This window comes from Rhipicephalus sanguineus, chromosome 5 (genome assembly GCF_013339695.2).
Source record: "Rhipicephalus sanguineus isolate Rsan-2018 chromosome 5, BIME_Rsan_1.4, whole genome shotgun sequence".
In the NCBI taxonomy this organism is placed as follows: domain Eukaryota; kingdom Metazoa; phylum Arthropoda; class Arachnida; order Ixodida; family Ixodidae; genus Rhipicephalus; species Rhipicephalus sanguineus.
Window position 1 is genome coordinate 13,785,696 of NC_051180.1, and position 24,688 is coordinate 13,810,383.

The 24,688-nt window shown below is 44.3% G+C and overlaps 1 protein-coding gene and 1 non-coding gene across 6 annotated transcripts in view; both read left to right on the forward strand.

Annotated features, from left to right (window-relative positions):
- The first annotated feature begins 8,182 nt into the window (after positions 1–8,182).
- The window catches only part of LOC119393253 (protein turtle), a 62,199-nt gene continuing 45,693 nt past the window's right edge, over positions 8,183–24,688 (forward strand). For all 5 annotated transcript variants that reach the window (XM_037660178.2, XM_037660179.2, XM_037660181.2 and 2 more), the window contains exons 1-7: positions 8,183–8,424; positions 16,087–16,243; positions 18,549–18,730; positions 20,823–20,938; positions 21,906–22,059; positions 22,663–22,950; positions 23,309–23,593. In XM_037660178.2, coding sequence (XP_037516106.1) covers positions 8,361–8,424; positions 16,087–16,243; positions 18,549–18,730; positions 20,823–20,938; positions 21,906–22,059; positions 22,663–22,950; positions 23,309–23,593 — 1,246 coding nt within the window. In that variant the 5' untranslated portion in view covers positions 8,183–8,360. The remainder of the gene's footprint in view (positions 8,425–16,086; positions 16,244–18,548; positions 18,731–20,822; positions 20,939–21,905; positions 22,060–22,662; positions 22,951–23,308; positions 23,594–24,688) is intronic.
- Trnat-ugu (transfer RNA threonine (anticodon UGU)) lies at positions 14,838–14,909 on the forward strand. Its single transcript has one exon. It is a non-coding gene; the product is annotated as a tRNA-Thr (tRNA).

Consider the following 24,688-nt stretch of genomic DNA (forward strand, 5'->3'; position numbering starts at 1 on the left):
GTCGTCTTTTCATCCACTTTACTTCCTTCTCATCTATATCGCAATTATTACAGTACACTTAAAGCAGTACCATTACCGTCCCCTATACCCCTTGGCTTCATTATCTGCTGGTTTTCATTAAGGTTTTGTCAAAGGAACGAGTCTTTGAATTTCCCTTCCTTCATTCATTCATCCGATATGATCAGTAGCATTTCTGATAAGTTTGCATGTGCTTTTGAAGGTGGTCGGCAACCGCAGTTTTCCAAAGGTTAATTAACTATAGTTCCTACCCTGTTTCTTTTTGTAATAGCCACTAAGGTGTGGTGCACGCTTGCTTGGAATGGCAGCCAGGTGTGAATGGCCCTTCGGAAAGTAATGGTAGAAACAAAGCGAGCCTCGAGCGGGTGCTGAGCAAGTCCGGGTGAAAAGCGGCAGGGGCGTCACACATCGGTTATGCCAACAGGCAGGATTGCCAGAAGTTTTATTTGGGGGATCTGGCTTCGCTTTTAGTATGTGCGCATGTATACAGGGCGTTTCACGTAACTATGGTCGGATACAGCCTTGGAAGTCTCCGGAGTTTCCTCAAAGACCGGTGCATATGAGCCCGCACTCATGACAGGTCATGAGGCGCACGGCGGTGACTCCGCCGTCCGGCTTATAAGCGGGACTATTAAGTGGCGGAGGAAATTGGCGCTCGCGCTTCGGTCGTCTGGGTGGGGCTTCTACAGACGACTTAAGTTGTATTTGACTATAGAACCAAATATGAAAAAAAGGGGGGGGGGCTGCACCTGCATAAAACCAAAGTGGTTTGCTGACACGTGGCGCCCGTTATGGCAATTTTTAAATAGCGCTCAACTCATTAAAATCTATTGCGCAAAAATTTTTAATGTTCACTTTAGGGCAAAGTGCGAGCGGTTTCCTTTTTTTTTTAATTATTGAGGGCATTCTAAAACAGATCCAATTGTTTGTGGCGGAGTACATGCTGCGGCGCGATTTTTTCTGGCATTTAAAGGGACACTAAGGAGCACTGATCTTTCTCGTACTAGTGAATTAGTTTCACCATACCGAAAGCACACTCTTGCCGCGGGAAGACTTGGTAAGCGAAAAAACGTGCAGAAATGAAATGCGGGTAGATGGCGACGCCTCCTTGAAAATTTCGCACTACCGCGCCGTGACGTCATAGATTTTGACGGCATCTGCTAGTGCCTACGTAATAGTTTGTAAAAATTGTTTACACAATAGACTGTAAGGGACCTAATGTATTAACATATACCAGGATTAAGAAAATTTCATTGAACCAATGTGGCCACAATACGCAAAAAGACGAGTCAGTATTTCTTGTAATTAATCTGTGATGGCTGATCGACTGATTCAATGTTTCACCTTCGGGTCCCTTGCGAAGCGGCACACGAAGGTGATGCGGTCCTGTACGAAGGGTTGGGTGCCAGACACTGCATTCTTTTTACTTGTCAGTAGTAGCCCAGACAATCTTTCCTCGCAACGATGTCCGGTAACGGCTCTGGCTTTTGGCTCAAGGTCACTTGAAGGTCGCCAACTAGAGCTAAAAGCATTTCATGTTTAAAAACAAAGCGCTGACATTAGCTTCAGACCCACTGCACAAGCGCTGCTTCGCCGACGACGCGACGTAGGCGAATACGCGCGCGACAAAACCGGTGGAATGACTGCGTCTGCCGCGGCCAGTGGCGAAGCGGGGGGTGGGGGGTTAGGGGGGCTTCCACCCCCCCCCCCCCGAAACCTTTACATTTCATACGTGCATACACACGCGCGCACATACGAACACGCTCAGATCGAACCTCCACCCTTTCCCTCGAATAAGTTTGTGGCCACGTCCCGTCATGGCGTTCAAATTTCTTCTCATTAGGGAGCTATCGTAGTCGTCGGTGACATACTTTATTTCTTCTTTTGTCGCAATCGTTCGGATTCTAAGATTTCCGCTACCGCAAAGTTGATAACAAGACGCGCAAAAATAAATAATATATAACAATGGAGCTGACCGGAAAGCTCCTGCAAGTGCATCCTTTTTTGCCGCCCGCACACGCACTGCCGGTGTTGAGCCTGGTGCCAGATGCATTGGCTCGTATTTCCCACGCCCGTGAGAACATCGGATGCTGCTCGGCCGTCGCCTCGTCTGCACAGACCGCCTTTCTCACGCAGCTCCCCATGTGCACGACCAAGACATCCGCCGTACACTCTTATTATTATTCGACATGAAAACACGCACATACTGTACGTAATAGAGACCAACATTCGTATGCCGACGATACGCCAAAACGTGATACAGTACATGCGCGCGATGCTTTTTTGCACTCCGCGAAAGATTCTAACGAGGGCAGCGGGCGGATGTGATCGAAACCGCCTGGAACTTCTCTGATCTAGTCATAGGCGGGGGGCGCCAAGTCTCCCCCATACCTTTACCAGACTCTGCCTTTACTCAGTCGGACCTCTCCTGTCATTGTGCTAAGTGTAAGGTTATGTCCATGCAGGTTTTTGACGATGATGGCGGCCGAGTACCACTGATGTTGCATTCCAAGAGCTGATTACTGCCCACTCATACCCCGGAAAGGCGGGGACCAAACGCACGCCGTTGTGGAAAACACGTTATCGCTCCATTTTCATTTTTGCATCCACTGCGAAGCTTGTTTTCTTTCGAACTCGACCAACTGGAAGGGGGGGGGGGGGAATCACCCCCCCCCCTCAAAAAAAGGGGTAACCCTGCACATGCCTATAGTTATTTGAAGCATAATATTGTGTATAACAAAGAAAAACGAGCCCTTAAAAAACTTCCACTTCTTTTCTTCATTGAAGCATAAAAGGGCTTTATAATGTATCCGAGTTTGCACCCGTCTGTTCACTTCACAGCGGCGGTGAATTTTTGAGGCGGAGTTATACAATCGGTATAATTTGCGCAACTCCATGTCACTAGATCGCTGCAATTGATGTCTGCCGCTCCTTCAGGGCGGAGGCGAAAATTTGAGGGTGATGGGGGGGGGGGGGACCAGTGTTCCCCCGGCGCCCCAAGTTGAAATCACTCGAAGGGTCAATTTTCAGCAGGGGTGGTGCCATATGCGTGGCTTCATAGTGCGGACGTATGCCATGAAAGCGGCCGTTTTTAAGTTCTGTGGCGCTCTATTTTTAGGGTTCGTTCGCTTTCATAGTCTGGTTGTGTTCCTCCTTTTACTAATTATACGAGCAGCCGTGATTCAGCATGCACGCGTCTCCTTCCGCCTCTGTGTCGACGGACAATGAGCAGGGACCGACCTTTCGCCGGACTTCCTTCCCGTGCCGTCGCAACCTTCAAAGCCGAGTCACCAACGAGATCGCGTTCACAGCGGCGGCGTCTGCGGCACGAAATCTCCCACTGCGTACGCAGGGAAAGGGAGGAGGCGGACACACGTCACGTTGCGGCTGAAACGAGGCCCCACCACTCCGGGGTGCTGGGTGCGTATCATGCATGTTCGCCCCGCGGCAGGTGCGGCACGCGCCCACGGGGGCCTCTTCGGCGGAGCTTGCGCGGCCTAGCGCATGACGCTGCATAACACGGATGTGCGCCTACACCGAGGCCCCCTCACACTCACGAGCCGTGCACCCTTGTTTGAAGCAGCCGGATAGGGGGCTCAGCGAGTGAGACTTCTATCTTGAATAAAACCGGCACCAATGAACATACATTCACAAATAATCAGGGAGAATGCCCAGATTATACAAACGGAAGCGCCATATCAGGGGCGTAGACAGAAATTTCCCCCCAAACCACCCCTTGGCTAACCCACTGGCTGATACTGTCCTCATGTGTCCAGTTCGTTGTGAACATATATCTCACACTTCAAAAGGTTCAGTCGCGTTTGCAATATAAGCTGCAACATGGTGTCCGTCGCTAAAGAGGTCCAAAGTAGGCGTAGCCAGCAAGAGTAGGAGATGGGTCGGATCCCTTCCCTGCGCCTTCCGAAATAATATTCTACGTCCACGGGCCCCAAATACTGCGTGGCGGCACAGACGCACAAAGTGGTAATTATAAAAGTGCTAGTAAATTGGAACGGTATCTCCGTTTCGTCCACTTTTTCGTGCGTTGGGGCACCCTCGACCACGTACACCGCGTTGCAGCTCACACTGAACGCAAGCGGTAGCACTGGAACCAGGCCCGTAGCCAGGATTTTTTTTCCGGGGGGGGGGGGGGCACTTGCTGAAAACCTTGACTATTTGAGAAAAACGCCCATTTTCATTATTTATTTTGAGTAAAACACCATATGTATCATAAAAATTTCGGGGGGGGGGGGGGCGCCCCCCCCCCCCCCCCCCTCTGGCTACGGGCCTGATTGGAACTAATCTGCGCGCCATTTGGTAGTGAACGGAAACAGTCCAAAGCATGATAAAAGGAGCAACTCACAAGACAACCAAACAAAGCCGATATGTACGATAGCCTAAAGCACGAATACGTCAACAAAACGCGGGTTTGAAAGGATCGAGAGAGAACAGATAAGTACGAAAAAAATAATTGCGACTGTACGACATAATTCCCCGAGAGAGCTTGTCACCTAGCCCTGTACGCTAAGGAGAGGTCAAGGAAATAGGGAAAGAACTTTTTTTTTTCGTTCTTCTTTCTTTAGTGTTTTCTTTCGCACAGCGGTTTTCAAATTTCGCTTCGCAAGTGACAGCGCACAGTCGTTTTTCCTGCTGTAAAAGAGATGCATGAAGGTATCTACGCGTCACTGCATGCCTGGGGCTCAGCAGTGCGCGACAAAACTGTGCGAGCCGCCTCCAGGCGTAGCCAACATCACTTTACACACGCTACAAACACGGCTGCTAGACCATTTTAGCGCCGAGTCGTGTTCCACTCAGCGCTGTCCTCCGCGTAATTTCATTTCCTCGGGACAACGAGCATTGTACACGAGATCAGAAAGGGGAAAATGAACAAGATGCTCCACAAATTACGCTCAGTGTAATTTGTGCTGCCTCGTTGGTAATGGCATGTGCATGCGTACACTCAGCGGGGAATTTTTCATTATTCGATGCTGCAACTAAACACCCCGTTGCATAGCCCATTTGATATACTATACACATAGGCGGGGAGCGAAGCTTCACCGCAGCTCGCCCCTTTCCCAATTTGTCGTGTCCGAAAAAAAAAAAATCATCTTTTTTTTAGGACAAGCTCGTTTGCCTCTTTTTGTGTTCGTCCGTTGTTTTCTGCGCTGTTTTTCACGATCATGAACAACCAACTAGCGAATTACCACCCTTGTGAAGCTTCGCAATGGAGGCAACAATGAAAATGAAGCGGTGCTTCTCACCACGGTTTGCCTTTGGTCCCCGGCTTTCCGAAGCAACATCACGGGTCACCGCCGCCATTATCGTAAAAGATCTAAGTGGCCGTCAGGGGCGTAGCCAAATTTTTTGGTGGAGGGTGGGTGGGGGAGAAGGGGGGAGCAGCTTCAACCACCCTATGTGTATACGTTCGTGTGTGCGTGTAAATACACATGCAAAATTGAAAACTGTCGGGGTGGAGGGGGGTTTCCCCTCCTTGTGCGCACTCTTGTGATACTACATATACGGTACGTCCCAGTTACATTATAGTCAAGCTCAAAGACAGGAAAAAAAACAAACAGAACAGGTACAACAAATACAACTGTGAGGTCTGTTCGATCATTAGTTTTTCTCTGCAACCAACATATCTTTTTGTGTGGGAATTACTTGGTTAATGAGAAAATTAATTAAAATTTCAACAAGCAATTCGACTAACGATGACGTTAGACGTGACAGCACTGTGTAATAGGAAGACAGACAACATACGTCGCCTGTACACATCCCTGCTATTTGTAATTTATTATCACGCTGCTCTCAAACGTTTGTCAGTTATATTGTTTTTCATAAGAAGTATTCAAAGCATTACCTAAAGTCACTTCTTCATTTGCGTGTTTCCTATGGATATTTCTGTTCAGGTTGTTTGTACGGATATCCCTCTTCAACCTTTCTAAATGTGTATCTGCAGGTCTATATTGCGAATTTTCTGGATATATAGAATGCAGCATTGATTTATAATCGCCGCATGTAAATAAGAGAAGACTCAAATGGAAGAAAAAGAAACTTTGTTAGACAGTCGGGACATCCGTACACATATAACTTTGCCCATACGTGCGTACGATAGTACAGTGCGACGACACTAGCGGCAGAATATGTGGCGCATTCTGATCCACTTTCCGCGTATCTATACTACCAGCACTCTGCCTCGCTGTAGGTTATTTTTTTCTTTTTTTTTCCTTTTTGGGCATCTCGCTGCACGTTTCTGAAGAGGCGCTTTCCTTCCGACAGCACTTTTCCCTTATCGCCCTCGTTTCTAAACAGGTTGACATCGCCGACGCGCTTACTGCTTAATCTGCAACAGAAAGAAACATTGGAAGAAGACCACCGCTTACGGCCGACCCGGATGTTAGGCAGTCCGTGTTGTACGGGTGCACGTGCCAGAGGCAGATAGACGGCAAGGAAAAGGAAAGTGTTTGTTCGACACGGCCAGTTTCCCTGGTGCACACAGTGGGAAAACTGCGGCGGAATCTTGGCGGTGCCAGGCTCCCCATCTCTATATACGCATAGTGTATTTGACTCGAGCAGGCGTGGATTACAAAATTTGAGAACCGGTGACACTGCCCGAGCATGACAGGCCAGATGTAGCGGTCAACGCATGAACTTCGGAAGGGTGGGAGTGGTGCGTACTGGGCTACGTGGGAGTTGTGATTTGGACAAAGATTGATGCACAGTCAGGGATGCTATTTAACCGCTTCACAAAGAGGGCAGATTGCAGTTGCTGCATTAATTAAGGTTTGAAAATCTATATTGTGGCAGAGAGACGAGAGAGACGCCGTGATGGCGGGCTCTAGATTAATTTTAATCAACTAGGCTTCTTTGACGTGTATCCGAAGCCCCGTATACAAATGTTTCAACATACCGACTTTCACAAAATGCGGCCTCCAAAGCCGCGAATCGAACCTGTGAGCTCGTGGCAATGGACAAATCTCATTATTACAATTTTTTTTTTCTATCGGTAAAGTTGACTGTGGCGCGCCATACTTACACACTACGTGGATTCATGTTCTTGTGTTGCACTAGTGGAAATGTATACTAAAAAAAAAAAAAAGAGTACAGCCGCAATAAAGAGGGGAAGCTAGATCCCGCAGACCGAGCATCCAGAAGGAACACCCTGATATATTCATGAAGCAAAACCTTCTCAACACGGCTGTATGTTGTGAACTTTCACTTCTCAGGAGAGCCAGCACTTTCCAGTTAAGCCTGCACGCCATCATCGCTTCACGTTCTCTCTTCATTATATGTTTGTTCTATAGGTGGCCTCCGCACGAATATTACGCAAAAAAAAAGATAATAATATTTATGTCTCACTTTTCAGTGTCGTCAACTTAAACGTAACTTAATTCAGTGACGATGGACGTGCCGGGACAGTCAGGGTGAACTGTGCCGAGTATAATACACAATTCCTCTCGATTCACAAGTTCTCATTCAGGGCACGCAATTATCCAGATTCGACGAGATGAAAGGAATGATATATTATGCAGCTGGCGAACACGTCTGCGCCGCGCACGTACGCGAGAAGCGAACTTACTTTTCTCTTTTTTTCTTTTTTCAAATTAAAGCGTGCACTTGAACGACATCGCGGAGCTCCCATTTGATTGTCGCGCCGGTGTCGTGCGGGAAAGTACGCTACATGAAAATCGTGGGTGTCTCCTCTCTTCGAGAGCGGTCTGCGATCTTTCCGCACACGTAGGGGAAGGCTATATTCTTTCACTGGGGCACAAAGCAAGCAAGAAGAGCAATCGTGGTCATAGCAAATGGACGGGTTCACGCAAGCTCAGACTCGGAACACGCGAAAATCGGGAAAAGCGAAAGCAAACACAGCGAGGTGCACGGACACGCCAAGAGTGCTGTGACCCTTCAGTGACTACTTTTGGTTGTCGCTTGGAGGTACGCCAGTTCCATCAGAAGTGTTAATCATTAAACTAGCCAGCGCAAGAGCACGACTAAGCTCGAACAACGTGTGAAATGACAAACGAGCCACCAAAAAACGGCAACCGAAACCTGTGTTTTTCACTCGTGCTCCGCTAGCGCTAGCGCAGTCGCGCGGGCGGCTCCGATGGTAGCCGCTCTCCTATTGGTCCGCACAGCCACTCGTAGCTTCTCCTGTTAAGCGTGCTGCGATTGGCCGTCGAGGAAGCGTTGCGGTTTGTGGACTCCGTCGAGAGTCTCCCGGCAAAATGTTGAAAATGCGACTGGTGTTGTCTCTGAAAAAAGGCTGCGCGTAGCGCGATTTCTTTCCCACTGGAATACGTACGAAGAACGTTCGTCTACGGTCCAACAATCCCGATGAGATGATTGTGAAGCAACCATGCCTACTAGTGGCTCTTCTCCTCTGCCTACGGAGCCCCCAGTCAGGTAAGGCCGCGACGCTCGCTCTCTCCTGTCACATCTTGATGGCCGGTCAGCGCGCTAAGCCTACCCGCGGCGCTGGGCGCACACCTCGAGACCAGAACCGCGCTCTTGGCCCTCGGGTCTCCGTCGCGCCCGGAAGCATCTCCGTTGAGCTCCGAGAGAAACAGGGGCAGGCGTCGACGAGAGTCGCTTGGGGCTGAATAACCGCGGGCTTGCTGCGTGTGGTTTCGCTGCGCTTTCTCCACGGGGGCGGGGACGCGCGCTCGCGTCTCCTTTCGAACCTGTTTCTCCACTGGACGTTGCTGGTCCTACAACTTCGGCTATCAAAACGGCGCTGACCGCTAGATCGTCGCTACCTACGCAAGGGACGTTCACTTCTGCTCTTCGCCGCGTCGCGCTTACTACGCGGCTTTGCCCTGCGCGAACTCTTGTGTCGCTATCGCGGTGATTGCAGCAGCGTCAAGCGCGCTTCACCGCTATACACGATCTCATCGAACGATGTGCCCGTGTGATCATGCGGTTCTCTTCCAGTACGATAAGTGGTTTTTACACACCGAGAGTCTACAGACAACGAAAAAGAAAGATCAAAGAACAAAAAAAGCTATTTTTGCATCTTGCAAGGCGTAATGCTGTGTTCGCGGGTCACCCTGAACGAGAGCATCGTATCGCCGTAGGAACAGGATCGAAAGCGCGGCCTGTGGTCGGGTACGCGCGGTCGCGTATGTTTGCCGATCGAGCGTCGGCGCCATCCAGAAGAGGGAAAGGGCGGATACCACTTTTCGCGACATCGGCGTGGCGTGTACGCTGTGTCTTCTCTTCTAGTTTGCACATTACCGCGACTGACAAAGTTACCGCCGCGATTTAGAGACCATGATCGCGCCTCGATCTCCGTGGGATCAAGGTGTGGTTCAAAGTTGAGTTGCGGCAGCGTGCGCACGCTGAATGATGCCGCATCCGATGCAGTGCTGCTGGAGAAGAGCGCGCGGCGGCGGATCGACGCCCGCAGTTGCGGCCGGGCGATGCGCCTTTCGAGCGTGCGCTGATATCGCGCATGCTTCAGGATTTTCGGATATCGCGCGAAGCCATGCCTCCTCGCTGTCCACGCCCGACATCCGACGCCCGCGTAGATGTACTGTGGAGCTCGTATTGTTCTCGACCCTCCCACGCGCTACCTCGGTGCGCGGAAAAGAACGGCTCGTGCAGGCTCGCGTCCGTGCCGTTCCGATGTCTCGTACTTGTGTGCGCGAGTTTCATCCTCAATGTATATGTCGCATTCAGCCCAACCCGCCCCGTGTGCATGTCGTATATCGACGATTTGCGTACGGGCAGATGGCTCGGGCATGTCGGATTCCGCGTCTGTCGGGAGATTATATTTTGACTGCGTGTATCGATCGATCTACGAATAAGGCCGCCTGTGCGCGTACGTGGACTACGTTTCCCGTGCGCCAGTCCTCACGTTCAGAGAGTGACAAAAAAAAAAAAAGAAAATCGGAGTGTTCCCTTTTCCCTGTGGCGTTCGTACGTACGGCAAAAGTATATAATAGAACTTCCACATATCAGGGGAGCAGAGCATGTCGTGCTTCACCGATGAAATATGTTTTACTCATCTCTGCATATTCAAGTATACATTTATTTATTCATTCTTTCGTTCATTCAACCATTCATTTCTGTTAATGTCAGTCAAACAATGAAGTAAGGTGGTAGTTCACATGGTGAGCATGTTCTTATAGAGCTGGGTGCAGCATTAAATTTTTGTCTGTAGTAATTAATGTAAATTAAAACATGCATATGTGCCTGCACTGGAACAGCTAGGTATATAAGAAAACATTCATTATAGCTTTGGTCACACATCATTCTAACCCTCTTCAAAAGACAAAGGTTCACACACAACTGGTTGGAATTCACTGCGTGTCTCTCCTTCAGCACTGTCCATTTCTGTATTACACAAAAGAACTTCCAGGGATATGTGAAAGACAAGGAGAACAAGGTTTTTTTTCTGAGTGACCACGGTGCACTGCACCACTTGGTAGTTCCATTGTAAGTGCAGCTTTAGCATGCAGACTTGAGAAATGCACAACTGAGGACAGGATGGCAAATATAAGACACGAAACACTGTCCTGCCCTGTACTATAGTAGTGCGCTTCTCAACTTTGCAAACATGAACCAACTAGCCCAACAACATGTTCTATGAAATAGCTTTAGCTTCTCACACATTTGAAGTTGCTTCCTTTAATGCTGTGACAATGTACAGCTCTCTCTCACTCACACCATCTTCCCTGCAATATATATATATATATATATATATATATATATATATATATATATATATATATATATATATAGAAGCATAAGTGGCTTGGACAGCCAGCCAGCCATTCCGGAACTAGCTATATTGTAGCACTCAATTTAACCTTGAGGTTTCATGGGCACCATGAGGTTACATGGTGTAACATGGTTACATGTATAAATATGCAGAAAGGGAGTGAGAAAAAAAAAGATCATTGCACTTACTTTTGTTCCTAATATTTGGATAATCTTCTACACTGTTAGCTTATACATAAATGTTATGGCCTGCAGTATTGTGAAATAAATCAATAAATAAATTTTAAAAATTAAGTACAACAGATCCTGTCAACGAGATAACCAACACTGTATAGTTTAGATATTACATATTAGGCTAGTTTAAACTTATCATGCACTTTCATAATTTCTTCAGTTCAAATCCTAATTTGTGTTTAGTCAGTCAGATATTAATCTATTATTCAAGCGATCATGAGCTCCAAAGTTGCTCATGCTTTAGCAAAATGCTGCCTTAGCAAAATGTGAACTTAATGTGGGCTCTTATTCCCATGCATTAATATTGTGTTTTTGTAACTACAATGATTGAAAAATAGTATCAGAAGACAAAGCTGGAATAGGATCAATGCAATGATATTAATGCTAATTTCATTTTCAGATGTCTTACGAGAAAATTATGTTTTACATCAGATATAAGGAGCAAATGGCAACTCAAGATGCCACAAGAAAGCGCAACTTAATATAAGTCAGAAGTATTGAATTTCATTTAGTTGAAATTTCTAGACTTTAATTTATTATCTCAAGTGACACAGTAGATATTTTAATTTTATGCATCATACTCGTCATCATAATCCTATGACCTTATGTCCACTGCCAGACGAAGGCTTCTAATTATGCTCCTGTCCTGTGCATGCTAATTACATTTTAGGCCTGAGAACTTCTTAATTTTGTCACTCCATATAACCCAGTGGTGTTGTCCTTCACTGCTATACCTGACCATTGGTTGTCTGCCCTTCTCATGACCACAGTGACCTGCCCAGGTCCATTTCTTTCTCTTTATATCAACTAGGATATCTGCTACCCCTGTTCTCTGATCCACTCTGCTGTCTTCCAATCTCTTAGTGTTACTCCTATTATTTTTGGTTTCATTGCATGATGCATAGTTCTTAACTTCTTCTCAAGTTTCTTTGTTATTCTCAAAGTTGCTGCCCCATTCATGAATTGATAATGTCTAACCTAAGTGTACCAGCCCGTCCTTATTCTTCGGTGAATTTATTTTACATGAATAGGCTTCCCTGTTGGGTACTTGACCTAGGTACTCTTCTACACATTCTATGGTGTGGTTGTGCATCGCAGCGTGTTGCTCTTTCCCTGGTCTTTCCCCCTTAACTTATGTGTGGATTTCTGTGGCATACCTCTTAAGCCACATGCTGCTTAAAAGGGTTAGAACGCAAGCTGGCAAGTATGAACCTATCGGTGAAAAAGCAGTGGAAGAAGTCACTGGAAAAGGGAAGAGTGCACGCTGTGTTTGTCTTGACAGGTGTCGTCCTGCACTGTTTTTTTTTGTCAAATATAACGTGGTGTTCTTTCTGTTGCAGCCTAAAGTAAATGAGCTAGAAAAGAGAAAGGTCTATGGGAAGTGATTTGATGACATCACACATGAGATGTAATAGAGATTGGGCCTTTCTAAGAGATTATTAACGTGGGTTCAGTTGCCAAACTTTGCCATGGGTTGTTCTTTCCAAGTTTGGAGGGAGATGGCAGCATTTGCTGAGCCCTGCCTGCTGCTTCGTGCCAGAGTACTAATAATAGCACTCCACCACCCTGCCCCTCTTGAGTGCACGTGTGTGCATACAAGCCATGTGTGGACAATCATTCGTGTGTATGCTTTGTGGGGCGGGAAATTCAGGTCATAGGGCAGCTATAGCCAATGTTTGGACATTGCATCATGGCTCGTGTTTATTTTCAATGCTAGGGCAAAAACAGACGGGGTGCTGCATACTAGGAAGTGTTTGTCTTTTTCACTTCCCATTGCCACGATGCTGTTTTACTAGACTGCTGCTGTCCTTTGAATATTTATGGTGGCCATACAAAAAGATTTCTGCCTATGTTATGGGTACGGTTTTAGCCCCTTAATTATCTGTTCACGAGTAATAGAGCTAGATTTGGTACAGAGGTAACACTTCCTTTACTTTCCGAGTTTCTTTTTTTAGAGAAATGAGTTTGATTTTATTGATATCATCCTGATATATATATATATATATATATATATATATATAGACAGCACCATGCTTGACGTCTGCATCCCAGGTCAGTGGGCATCGGCTGAAGATTGCCTTTGCGAGTGCTTCATGCCGCTTGAGTTACGTCGGCGAAAAGCTGGTGGAGATACAAAATTTCAAAAAAATATTTCTCAAGTTAAAAAAATAATACCCTTTTGTAACTTTGTCTATGTTCAGCTAATACATAGAGCTTTCTAATGAAGTATAGTGCATATTTTTAGTCCGACCACCAAGGCAAGTTTTTTGACGATGAATACAGAGCTTTTATCAAAAAAAGTTAAATTCGCAATTTTTTTTTCAGACGATTTGCTACACCTTCAGCGACTAAATTATTTTTATTTTGTAGTATGTCGAACAGGCTTCCAGTATATAATTAATTTCTGCCCTTTGAGTTTGCCTTGTTCCTGGAAAAAAATATCAAACTTTGCAACTTTATTCAATATTGCTCGTGCAAAAAGCCCTCGAAGAATCAATATACATAAATAAGTCATTATTTTTACAGTTACATCACTTCATTAGCTTGCCGAAAATACCATTTTATTGAGTGCATCCTATAAACGCCCTTTGAAAAAAATTGTTGTTTGATGCCCTTTAGCTCAGTCGGCGCAAAACTACAGACTCTCACAAACAGGCGGGAAAATTTTTGGCAACAGAAATAAACGAGCAGAACGAGTTTTGAACTTCAAGAAAAGCGTGGAAATTTTTTCAGCCATATTTGTGATGGTGGGAAAAACGCTGGGTGATTTGGCATGGAATGACCCATATATATATATATATATATATATATATATATATTATATATATATATATATATATATATATATATATATATATATATATATATATATAAAGAAAGAACAACAACATTTGCTTGTGTTGTGCATCACTAGACCTGCTCAAAAAGTTAAATTACAAATAATAAACCCTACAAAGTAAAAGAGAGGCACTTTTCTAATATTATGGGTGTGGGAATATATATATATATATATAAATACACACACACACACACCATGAAAAATCAACTCAATGTGCGTTGTACTCACCCTCTTGTTCCTTTTGTATATATATATATATATATATACATACGTGGAGGTGGAAGAAGCACACTGGCTCCGTAGTAAAATGGAAGCGAGAAGTACGACGTACGTGAAACACTTTTAATAATCGCAAACGTTTCGGCTGGTGGGCCAGCCGAAACGTTTGTGATTATCAAAAGTATTTCACGTACGTCGTACTTCTCGCTTCCACATATATATATATATATATATATATATATATATATATATATATATATATATATATATATAGGAAAGAAGATGGCTTTTAAGGGCTCGTTTTCCTTTGTTAGACACAATATTAATGAGAACTAACAGACAATAATGCCAAGGAAAGTATAGGAGACGTTATGTGTAATAATTGGAATATAAATGTGAAGAAAGTAAAGTCGGTCCCTGCCGGCGGCAAGTTATCTTTTCGTCCACTTTACTTTCTTCACATTTATATTCCAATTATTACACATAACATCTCCTATACTTTCCTTGGCATTATTGTCTGTTAGTTCTCATTAATATTGTGTCTAACAAAGAAAAACGAGCCCTTAAAAGCCATCTTCTTTCCTTGATTCATAGCAAGGGTCACGTTCTGACAGGCATGATGCCTTCAGGTAGTATACGTGGGATTATTGGTCAGCTGCCAGCTCGTCAAACGATCACGTGCTATGTGACGCCAAAAAGGCAGAAAAAGAGTCACTCGCCGCCATGGCTGCGATCGGCGCCGACTAACACTTCTAGGTTTAAATGCCCATATATACCCTATAAAGTGGACAGGGGGATGACCGCCGCCGTAGCTCAGTGGTAGAGCATCGGACGTGTTATTCGAAGGTCGCAGGTTTGGTCCCTGCCGGCGGCAAGTTATCTTTTCGTCCACTTTACTCTCTTCACATTTATATTCCAATTATTACACATAACGTCTCCAATACTTTCCTTGGCATTATTGTCTGTTAGTTCTCATTAATATATATATATATATATATAATTTTGACAGCAATCAAATAGGTATATCTTGAATTACACTCCATAGTGCTTTTTTAGTGCGAAACGACACCACAAGACAAGTCTTGTGATGTTTCGCATTAAAAAAGCACTATGGATTCACACCAACTAGCCCGCCAACACATTGTGTTGAACTACACTCTTTCATACACGAATTCAGTAGTAAACTTACTTCAATTTGATTATAGTCATATATTCAGAATTGCCATGAATATTGTGTTCCATGGAAAAGGTTACGTCTTTATGTTGTAGGAAAAAAAATAAAAGAAGGCAAGGACGTTCTCCTCCTTTTGAAATTTGGCACAGAGTATCTATCATGGAAGTTGCCATGAATGTATTGTTAAATAACCAGCATGTGTTCTGCTTTAACATAATACATTTCCATCTGAATAGTACTGTTGATGCTGCAGAAAGAAGGTCGCAACCTGACACTTGAGTCTCATGGTGATGATTGGTGACAGTTCTGCATAAAGTGGAAACAAAAAGATAGCACAGTAAACTTTTAGGGACGCTTCATATTCTGAGAAATTTGTTTAGTATGATCCTGAAAAGCTTGTGATAATGAGATTCAAAAATGGAAGGTAGTGCCGTAAAAAAAGCACAGGAATCTAAGCAAATGGGAGCGCCTCAATGCAATCACTTGGGACTATGGCACTGTTTTCTAAATAGAGAGGGGGGCGGGAGTAAAGCAAGGGGTTAACAGTTTGCTACCCTTGTTGCGGGGAAAGGAATGAGAGAGAGAGAGGGGGAGGCACAAGTGTAAACTGTTCAAATTCACAGTGGTCAAAATGCAGCATATCTACAGCTGGGCACTCAAGTCTGTTGCAATGATGTACTGTAGTAACGCTTGTGTGGCTTCTTCTGATGATGAGCTGTAAGGGCAGGCTCCCAACGCCTTCGTTTTTCTAAAAGGTCGATTATCTTGTCAGGGTAAGTGTGGCAGCGTAAGTTTCACGGAAGACGTCTGCCATCCATCGTAATTTTTTTCTTCTGACATGCCTGCTCACGGTGCTGCTTGTATGTGTCTGTTGCAGATGCATCTGGGATGCCATCACAGGAGCCGGAGCACATGACAGCTCTGCTGGGGCAGGATGTGATCTTGCACTGCCCCTTCGAGTACCCAGATGGCATGCCTGTGCCCTATCTTGTCCAGTGGCACAAAAAGGACCACAAGATACCCATTTACATCTGGTATGTGCCCACTTTTTTATATTATATGTAGCTTGCCATGTGTACATGTTACCATGTTGCGGCTCTAAAGCAAATGCACAAATTTGTGCTGGTCGCACTAAAAAATTAGACATATCCCAGATATGCACTACGGGAACCAATGCTTTGTAAAACATCTTGCAGGTGGCTGCCTATTAATTAAGCATCATTATGGGTTCTGTTTAAGGTTTGGGGTTACCATGGTGGACCAAAATATTTGTATTAGCTGAGCAGTTGTGCGTGTGGCACAAGTGTTTGTGTGTGATAACAGCAGAAAAATGGTAACAGTGACAATGATCATGTCATGGTAATGGCATTATTTCTTTTTCCATTTATGTAGAAATCATAAAAAGTGAGGTACTGGGCAAATTTAAGTAAAGAGAAAGGTGGATTGGAATAAAGTGGTCATTTGGCTACCTGGATTGTGTGAGGTTTGATGCATGAAAGTGTACAGTGTTCCACAGATGCATCTTGTGAGAATTTCAGCACATATTTGTGAGCACTTCCATTTGAGGGTGCTGGCATGCATGTTTTCTCATTGCACCTGCTACTAAAAGATGCAGCCTTTTCTTTTTAACTTTTCGAGAAAAAAAGAAAAAAGAAAAAAGTATATGTATAGTAAATGTGTGATAGGAATGGGAGCCTGTGTGTTTTATGCTTCCTGCATGTCTTGTAATTTTTCTTGCTTCCTTTCAGTACAAAAGGCACACAGCTTGATAGTAACCTCTTAATCGTGCATCTTTTTGGAGGGGAACGTTGTCTGCAAGGCTTGTGGAAAAAAAAAAACTAAATTTAAATAAAACCTTCAAACTCTGCATCGTTCAGGAACTGCAGTAAGGCCTCTGCAAATTTACTGTCCATCACCCAGCTGGTATATCTGTTCTCAGTCCAGCCTTGTGATCTTAATTTGATTGTATATTCCAAAGCAAAGCTAGAGGAGGTGCTTAACACGAGACATCGCTGATGCTTACTATCAACTATAAATGCTCAGCTCCTTACACACAGTTATATTATTCAGTTATATTTAGAGCTGTGTGAATAGCAAAATTTTGGGTGTGAAGCAAATTTGAATAATAAAGATTGAGTGCAAATCGAATCGAATAATTTCGTATAATTTTCGAATATTTCTCAAACATTTTTCGAATAATTCGAAGTGAAATTACAGAAAAAGTTGCAGAGAATCCCTAAGTATGTTCTTGTGAGATCGCAACATGAAAGTGTTTCTTTTCGCTAGGTTGATGAAGCGCTGGTGGGGTCATATTTCATAGTTGTCTTTCTTATCAAGAGTGAGGCAATGTAGAGGCCGAATTGTATTTATGTACATGATTTGGTGCAACCAAAGTGTTGCCGACAACACTTTACACGTGATAGGCAGAGATGCCATTTCCTCAGCCTCTCCTCCTCTTTCAACTGCTGTGGAAGGCCAACTGATGTGGCGGACAAGGGTGTGCTCCCTTCAAGTCCGGAGTTCCAAATCTGCCTCGTAGACGTCGATATATAAGAACATCTGAAATTTTGGATGCTAAAAAGCTTCGGCGTCCGATTTTTCGGACTTCCTGCCCAAATTTCAGGTCCAAAACAGCATTAATTGAGCCCCCAACTCTGCCACATCTTTCATCTCCATGTTGGAACCAGCGTTTTCTTGAGTTAATACATTTGCAACCGTAGCGGAGCTTGAAAGGCAGCTTTGCCGCAATACGGGGGTGTGATGAGGTGAAGCATATTGAAAATCTAGAGACCACTTTCAATCGGACGTTGACTGTCTCTTGGCAAAGTTCAACCGTAACGGAGCTTGAAAGGCAGCTTTGCCGCAACACCGGGGTGTGATGAGGTGAAGCATATTGAAAATCTAGGGACCATTTTCAATTGGATTTTGTCTCTTGGCTAAGTTCGACCGTAACGGAACTTGAAAGGCAGCTTTGCCGCAATACGAGAATGTAATGAGGTGAAGCACATTAAAAATCTGAAGGGGTCACTTTCAACCGGACGTTGACTGCATTTGTTTTTGGGAAGTTCGAATAGTTAGAATAGTAAAATTTCAGTGCGAATCGAATCGAATAGCAAACACTATTCGAAAAATATGCGAAATTTCGAATATTCGCACACCCCTAGTTATATTATTCAGCATAATTACTACAAGCTCTCTTATGCACACTCCATTCGTTAAGTGCGTTTTTTTTTTCTGTCATTAAACACTTTCACTTCTGTCCACAAAAGCTGTGTCAGCTTTTTTCCTAATCGGGAATGGAGGCATGAAAAACCCATTTTTCTGATGTGACTCATGCAGGTACGATGGATACCCACCACATGCGGCCGATGACTACAAAGAACGCATTTCTCTTTCGGGCCAGTCGTCACTGAACCTAACAAATGTGCGCGAGTCAGACAAGGGCTGGTATGAGTGCAAGGTCTTCTTCCTCAACCGGGAAACCATTCGCAATGGAACTTGGATCTACCTCGACGTACTTGGTGTGTGGTTTTTATTTTTCCGTCTTTCAGTGACTCTCTAAGTGTAGTCGTCTTGCTGCAGCAATTGAGGATCATCTTCACTTATGCTGAAGGCAATATGAAAACAAAATTTTAATACTTGACAAGTTTCAAAATGAGCAGCATATGCATCTTGTTATCGTTAGTTACAGGATCCTCTAACATGAGCTTTAATACCAAGCCAGCGCCCACATTCTTCTTTATTGGCAAAAGTGAAGTTTATTGCCATTTGAGGGGGCCAGAAACTCACTATGACAAGTTTCAGGAAAATTTGTTGAGCCAATATGGGAAAATGTGAAAAAAGCTCCCTGACATTCGCGACATCACACTGATGTTCATATGCAGAGATCTCAACGCAAACCTAAAAATGAAACTTTGACCTTCATTTTCTTTTTTACTAATAAACCAATGATGATGAAATTAATGGCAGTGTAGCTTTCAAAGAATAATTTATCAGTCTAGATTGATTCAGTGTTTTGCTATAGTGTCCCTTTTATTAGTCTGTGATCCAAGAACATGGTGCAGCTGTGGGCTAGCTCACACATTGTGACATGTGGTCTTTAGTTGCATTCGCTAATCTGTATTCTCAAAGGCAATCGAACCTTTTCATAATTCACATGTGCACTTTTCTGCACTGCATATTCGTGCAGCTAATAGTGGCATCTTTCATGGTTGAAATGAAGACAAAGTTCTAGCTGCACATGCTGAAGGCTGTCTTTAATGCATGTTTACATCACGAGAGCTGCGTCATAGAGCAAGCAAACTGCACCTGCGCATGCTGCTTGCAGAAATTACTATGCTGCCATTACTTGGGCAAGCTGCATCACAGGAAAGCAAGCTTTACAATTGTGAAAATTGTGTGTACTGTGTGGAAGAATGTGCCAAGTTTCTTGTTAACGCTTGTTGGTAGTCTAGTTGGTGCAGATTTATACTGGACGACGAAAAAGACCAACTGGAAGGCAAAAAGACAAAGACATGAAGGTAACACACATGCGCTGCGTGCAGCATGTGTGTGTGTTGATCATAGGTCGGCAAAAAATGTTGAGCTCACTCTAACTCACTCATGAAACATATTTTGACCTTGGAGCTCACTTGGACTCAGACTCACCAAAATTTCCCTCAATCGGACTCACCCAGACTCAGACTCACTGAAATTTTTCTCAGCCGGACTCACTCGGTTTAAACTCACCAAAATAATACTCACTCGGACTCACTCAGACTCAGACTCATGACTCTGTCTGAGTATGAGTGAGTCGACTCATGAGTCCGTTATCGTGTGATTGGCTTTATCGACCATGGTGTCAGTGCTCTTTAACACCAATATCTTGCATAATTGGTGCTCTACTTGGCGCCTTTTGATCTCGTACCTTCAAATATGAGTTATCAGTGGTTGCAATCCAGTAAGGACATTTTTATTGAAAGAAGTGCCTCACACAGAATATTTTTTATCAAGAACTTCCTCTGAAAGAGTTTGCGGGGGGAGGTCAACCTGCTCCACTCCCCTCACCGTAACTCATGCCCTTATCAATAAATACTGAGCTGGCGTATGAACGCTACTGCTTTGAAGTATGTGTGAGTCGATGGAAGTATAAACGTGAGCCGACATAAGGCTGATAGTAATGCTGAAGTTGTGTAGATAGAACCATAGGTCGTCAAAAAAGTGTGGAGCTCACTCAGACTCACTCAAGAAATATATTTTGCACTTAGGGCTCACTTGGACTCAGACTCACCAAAATTTTCCTCAACTGGACTCACTCGGACTCAGACTCACTAAGATTTTTCTCAACCAGGCTCACTCGACTCAAACTCAACAAAATATTGCTCATCCGGACTCACTCAGACTCAGACTCGCGGCTCGATCTGAGTCTGAGTGAGTTGACTCATAAGTGAGGTTGCCGACCTATGGTGTTGACTTTACGTTTTTGTCTTTTCGGACTGTTATTCATTCGCTATGAATCAGCCTTTCTTAGCTCTGACTGAGGTGGAAAGGACTATATAAACTCAGTTAAGCTGTTGCTATTTAAGATGTGCTTTTGCACATATTTATTGACTGTATGAGCTTTGGCATGTGCAGCCCCACCACACTTCAAGTCCAAGCCGGAACAGATCATCTATGTGAAGGTGGGCGAATCGGTGGTGCTTCCCTGCGAGGCTGAAGGCACTCCGCCTCCCACCATCATATGGTACAAGGTGAGCTTGGTTGTCAGCCTTTTGTTAAGCTTAAAGCTGTATGTTCAGTACACATTTTTTATCAGAAATACGAAAGGTGCTAGAGCACTATTATTGATTGAAAAGATCGATAATTGGTAGAAAAATGCTTCAGCATGCAGAATTCATTCTCCTTAATTATTAGAATGACATTGCCCCCTCCCCCCTTTTCTTTCTTTGCATGAATTTGAAATCTTGTACTATGAACCTTAGTAAAATATGTACAAACCTCAGGGCACCCAAAATAAAGCTTATTTTCTTTGTGTACTGGAACACTGTAGAACACATATGAGATGAGCTCTTAGGAAAAGGTTAACATTAAAGTTTTTTAATTATCTAATAACCATGCACTACTTTGAAGCACTGCGATAACAACAGATTTTCTTTAATTTATTCCCATAAAAGTCATTCAGCTTTTATGTATGCCCATTCATTGTCTGGTTTAAATACACTAACAAGAAAACTATGAAAATTGAGCTATATTACAATTGCTGACTCATCATCATCATCACATCAGCCTATGTCATGTCTACAGGATGAAAGAGCTTACCAGCTACTCTTGTGCTGAATCAATGAAGCTCATTTTGAGCTTGAAATCTGCTTGTGCCACTTACTTCTTACCTGTCATCAGAGGTTTTTCCAGGTCTCTGCACCGTTAATATATTGCTCGAATAACCATAAGTTATTCATTTTATGATTGCATGTCATGCCTAAAACTTCCTGTACCTATTAATTGGAACAGTATGCTTTATCACGTTTGTTCTCTAATACCATACCGCCATGCTAAATGGTGTTTCATCACCATAGGGTGGTGTACAATTACTTGGACTCCTGTCGAGCTTCTTTGTTACCCACTGAGTGTTGGGCCAGTGTTGGGTGTGAAGGATATCCCAGATTTGCTGCTGATTAGCTGGAGCAGCGAAATAATATGTGCACCTCCTCAATGCAGGACAACCTTCCCCTGGAAGAGAGCACCAACATCCAGATCCACCCAACAGAGCTGCGCATCTCCAACCTGCGCCAGACGGACGTGGGCGACTATACTTGCATGGCTCGCAACTCAGAGGGCAGCGACTCAGCGCTTGCCAAGGTCATCGTGGCGGGTGTGTTCCTTTTACTTTCAAAATGAGCAGTGAGAAAAAGGAAGATATTCTAGTTTATTTTTAGACAAATGTTGTAAGCCTTTATCATGGTGACAGTGTTAGTTTGAGAAAGGGAAAATAGACAACCACCCATTTGTAGCACGAAGCCAAAAGGAGCACGACGAATTTTTTGGCGACTAAGAGGCTTTATTTTCTGAGAAATCCGTATGGATTTTCTTGTGGCTTCGTGCTACAAACGGGTGGTTGTCCATTTTCCCTTTCTTAACCCTTCCGCCACCTCGCGGGATTCCGCAGAACTGATTTCCAATAACTGTTAGTTTGGCAGAGAATCATCTTGTAGATGGTTAAAACACATTGGCAGGCTTTTTGGTTAGCACCCATGATAAAGTGAGTAAGTGCAATTTCATGTGAAGTTGCGCTTATCACTCTATCATGGATTTAGTCTGACCCTTGACTTCAATTAAGATTGAAATGCCTGTTTTAGGCACTTAGAATCCATATTTTTAGCGTTAGAAAACCTATTCTCTGGTTATAACTGGAATGTTTGCTCTAAGCTCTTAAAAAAAGAAATTAATGCTAAATAATGTGTTGTTTGTCTGACAGGTCCTGCAGTGATTACAACCCCTCCACAGAACCTGACCAAGCTGGAGGGAAACTTTGCTGAGTTTGTATGCGAAGCACGTGCATTGCCTTCCAACATCACTCACCGCTGGTTCTACAATGGTGTGGAGATTTCTAAGTTGACCTGGCTGCAAACACGCACGCTTGTACGCCAGGATGGTACACTGTTCATAAACCCCACCGCAGCGGATGACTCGGGCTTCTATACCTGTGAAATCTCAAATGGCATTGGCCAACCTGAGTCTGCGACTGCCTACCTCAACATTGAGTGTGAGTACAGTGCTGAAAACATTCAAACTCAGGTTCCGCTGTAATAAGCTTTCATAGTGCATCTGGTGTTGTTCTCCCTTATAATGAATCCTTAATTTGTCTTACCTTTGGAACCATTGGACAAGGTTTGCCTAAGGTATTCATTGTGCAGAACTGGTGCTTTGAAGCAACTGTGCCATGTTTTTGATACGCTTTTCTCCATTGCTGGTTTGCAGACAGCAATTACTGTCTCTCGGACTTCATGTAGTGTAATGAAAACTGCAACTTGTGCCAGTCAAGCATGATTGAGACAGAACCATCCGTTGCCTAGTGTTATCACCTTGCTTCTTACCTCTGCTGCCTACCATTTGGTGCGCAGACCCAGCAAGGGTGAACTTCACGCCAGCCTTCCAGTACATGCCCCTGAACCTATCTGGAGTAGTGCGCTGCTACATCCAAGCCAATCCACCAATTCAGTTTGTCACCTGGTTCAAGGACAACCGGCCCTTTGAGGCCAATGCCCTCAATGGTGTTGTCAACCTGAGCAACGGCTCGCTCTTCTTTCAACGTGTGTCGTACGAGCACCAGGGGCGCTACCTATGCTCCCCCTTCAACATCCACTCCACGGGAGGGTCTTCAGCTGTTATGGAAGTACTTGTACGGGGTGAGTACTGCTGCATGCAGAAGCCTCTGTTGCTCTCAGGACCTCAGGAAAATACATCTGGTCATGTGACGTGGTGACAAGAAGCAAGGTAGCAACCAAAGACTGTTGCAGACAGTGTTAAAGAAAAAAATCTACGGCCCATCCAATCTGTCAAGATAGATGTACAGCAAAACTGTCTATGCATGATTATCCCCTTTGTGGCATTCCTTGCAATGGCCCTTGCTGCCCTCGGTAATGGTGGCAACCCTTTGTTGCTGTGTTGCCGCAGCTTTGCGTGTTTGCATTTTGGAGTCTTCGGCTCTCCGCTGGCGAATTGCTTCAGCTTCACGAGCTCGCAGGTCGGAGTCAACGTTTATATGAACGAGTCTATACAATCAGCTAGTGAGATCACGTGTGGGTAGGGAAGTGCATGAGTCTATGTTTGGCTAGTGAGATCACATACACTTAAAAAAGTTGCATTTGACACGAAAATAACTTCACTATATTCGAAAATTCGTTATAAGCGTATATTCGAACCACTGTATCTATTACCAAGGCTATTCTTCAATTCCTTCGTTATACCCGATAATTCGTTATGTCCCGGTTCGTTATATCGAGTTTTGAGTGTAATGCTGTGAATTCGCTGCTAGATTTGACGTGCATGTGCTTACACCTGATTGTGATTGGTCAAAGCAAGATCACGTGACCTGCTGGCTAAGCCAATGGTGTTTCAGTGGATGCCTCATGATGTCGTGAATCTACTGCTATATTTTAAATGTGCACGCTTACTCCTGATTGGTCAAAGCGAAATCATGTGACCTGCTGGCTCAGCCAATGGTTTTTGTGGACGCCGACTACTACTACTACAACAAAGGATAGCCTAGGACAGCTTCGGTGTAAAAAGTATCGCTTCATAAAGTCTAACTGTAATGACATTTCGGGCTGTATAAAAAGCCTAGTTAAAGGGGTACTGACACAATATTTCGCGGCCGAGATAGCCTGTGGGATCGATTCCGGTGAACATGCGTATATCATCTGCAAAATACCAACAGCGAATATAGCTTGGAAGTTATTTTAAATGAATTTTGAAGTTTGCGTGAGTGATCAACATCCTCG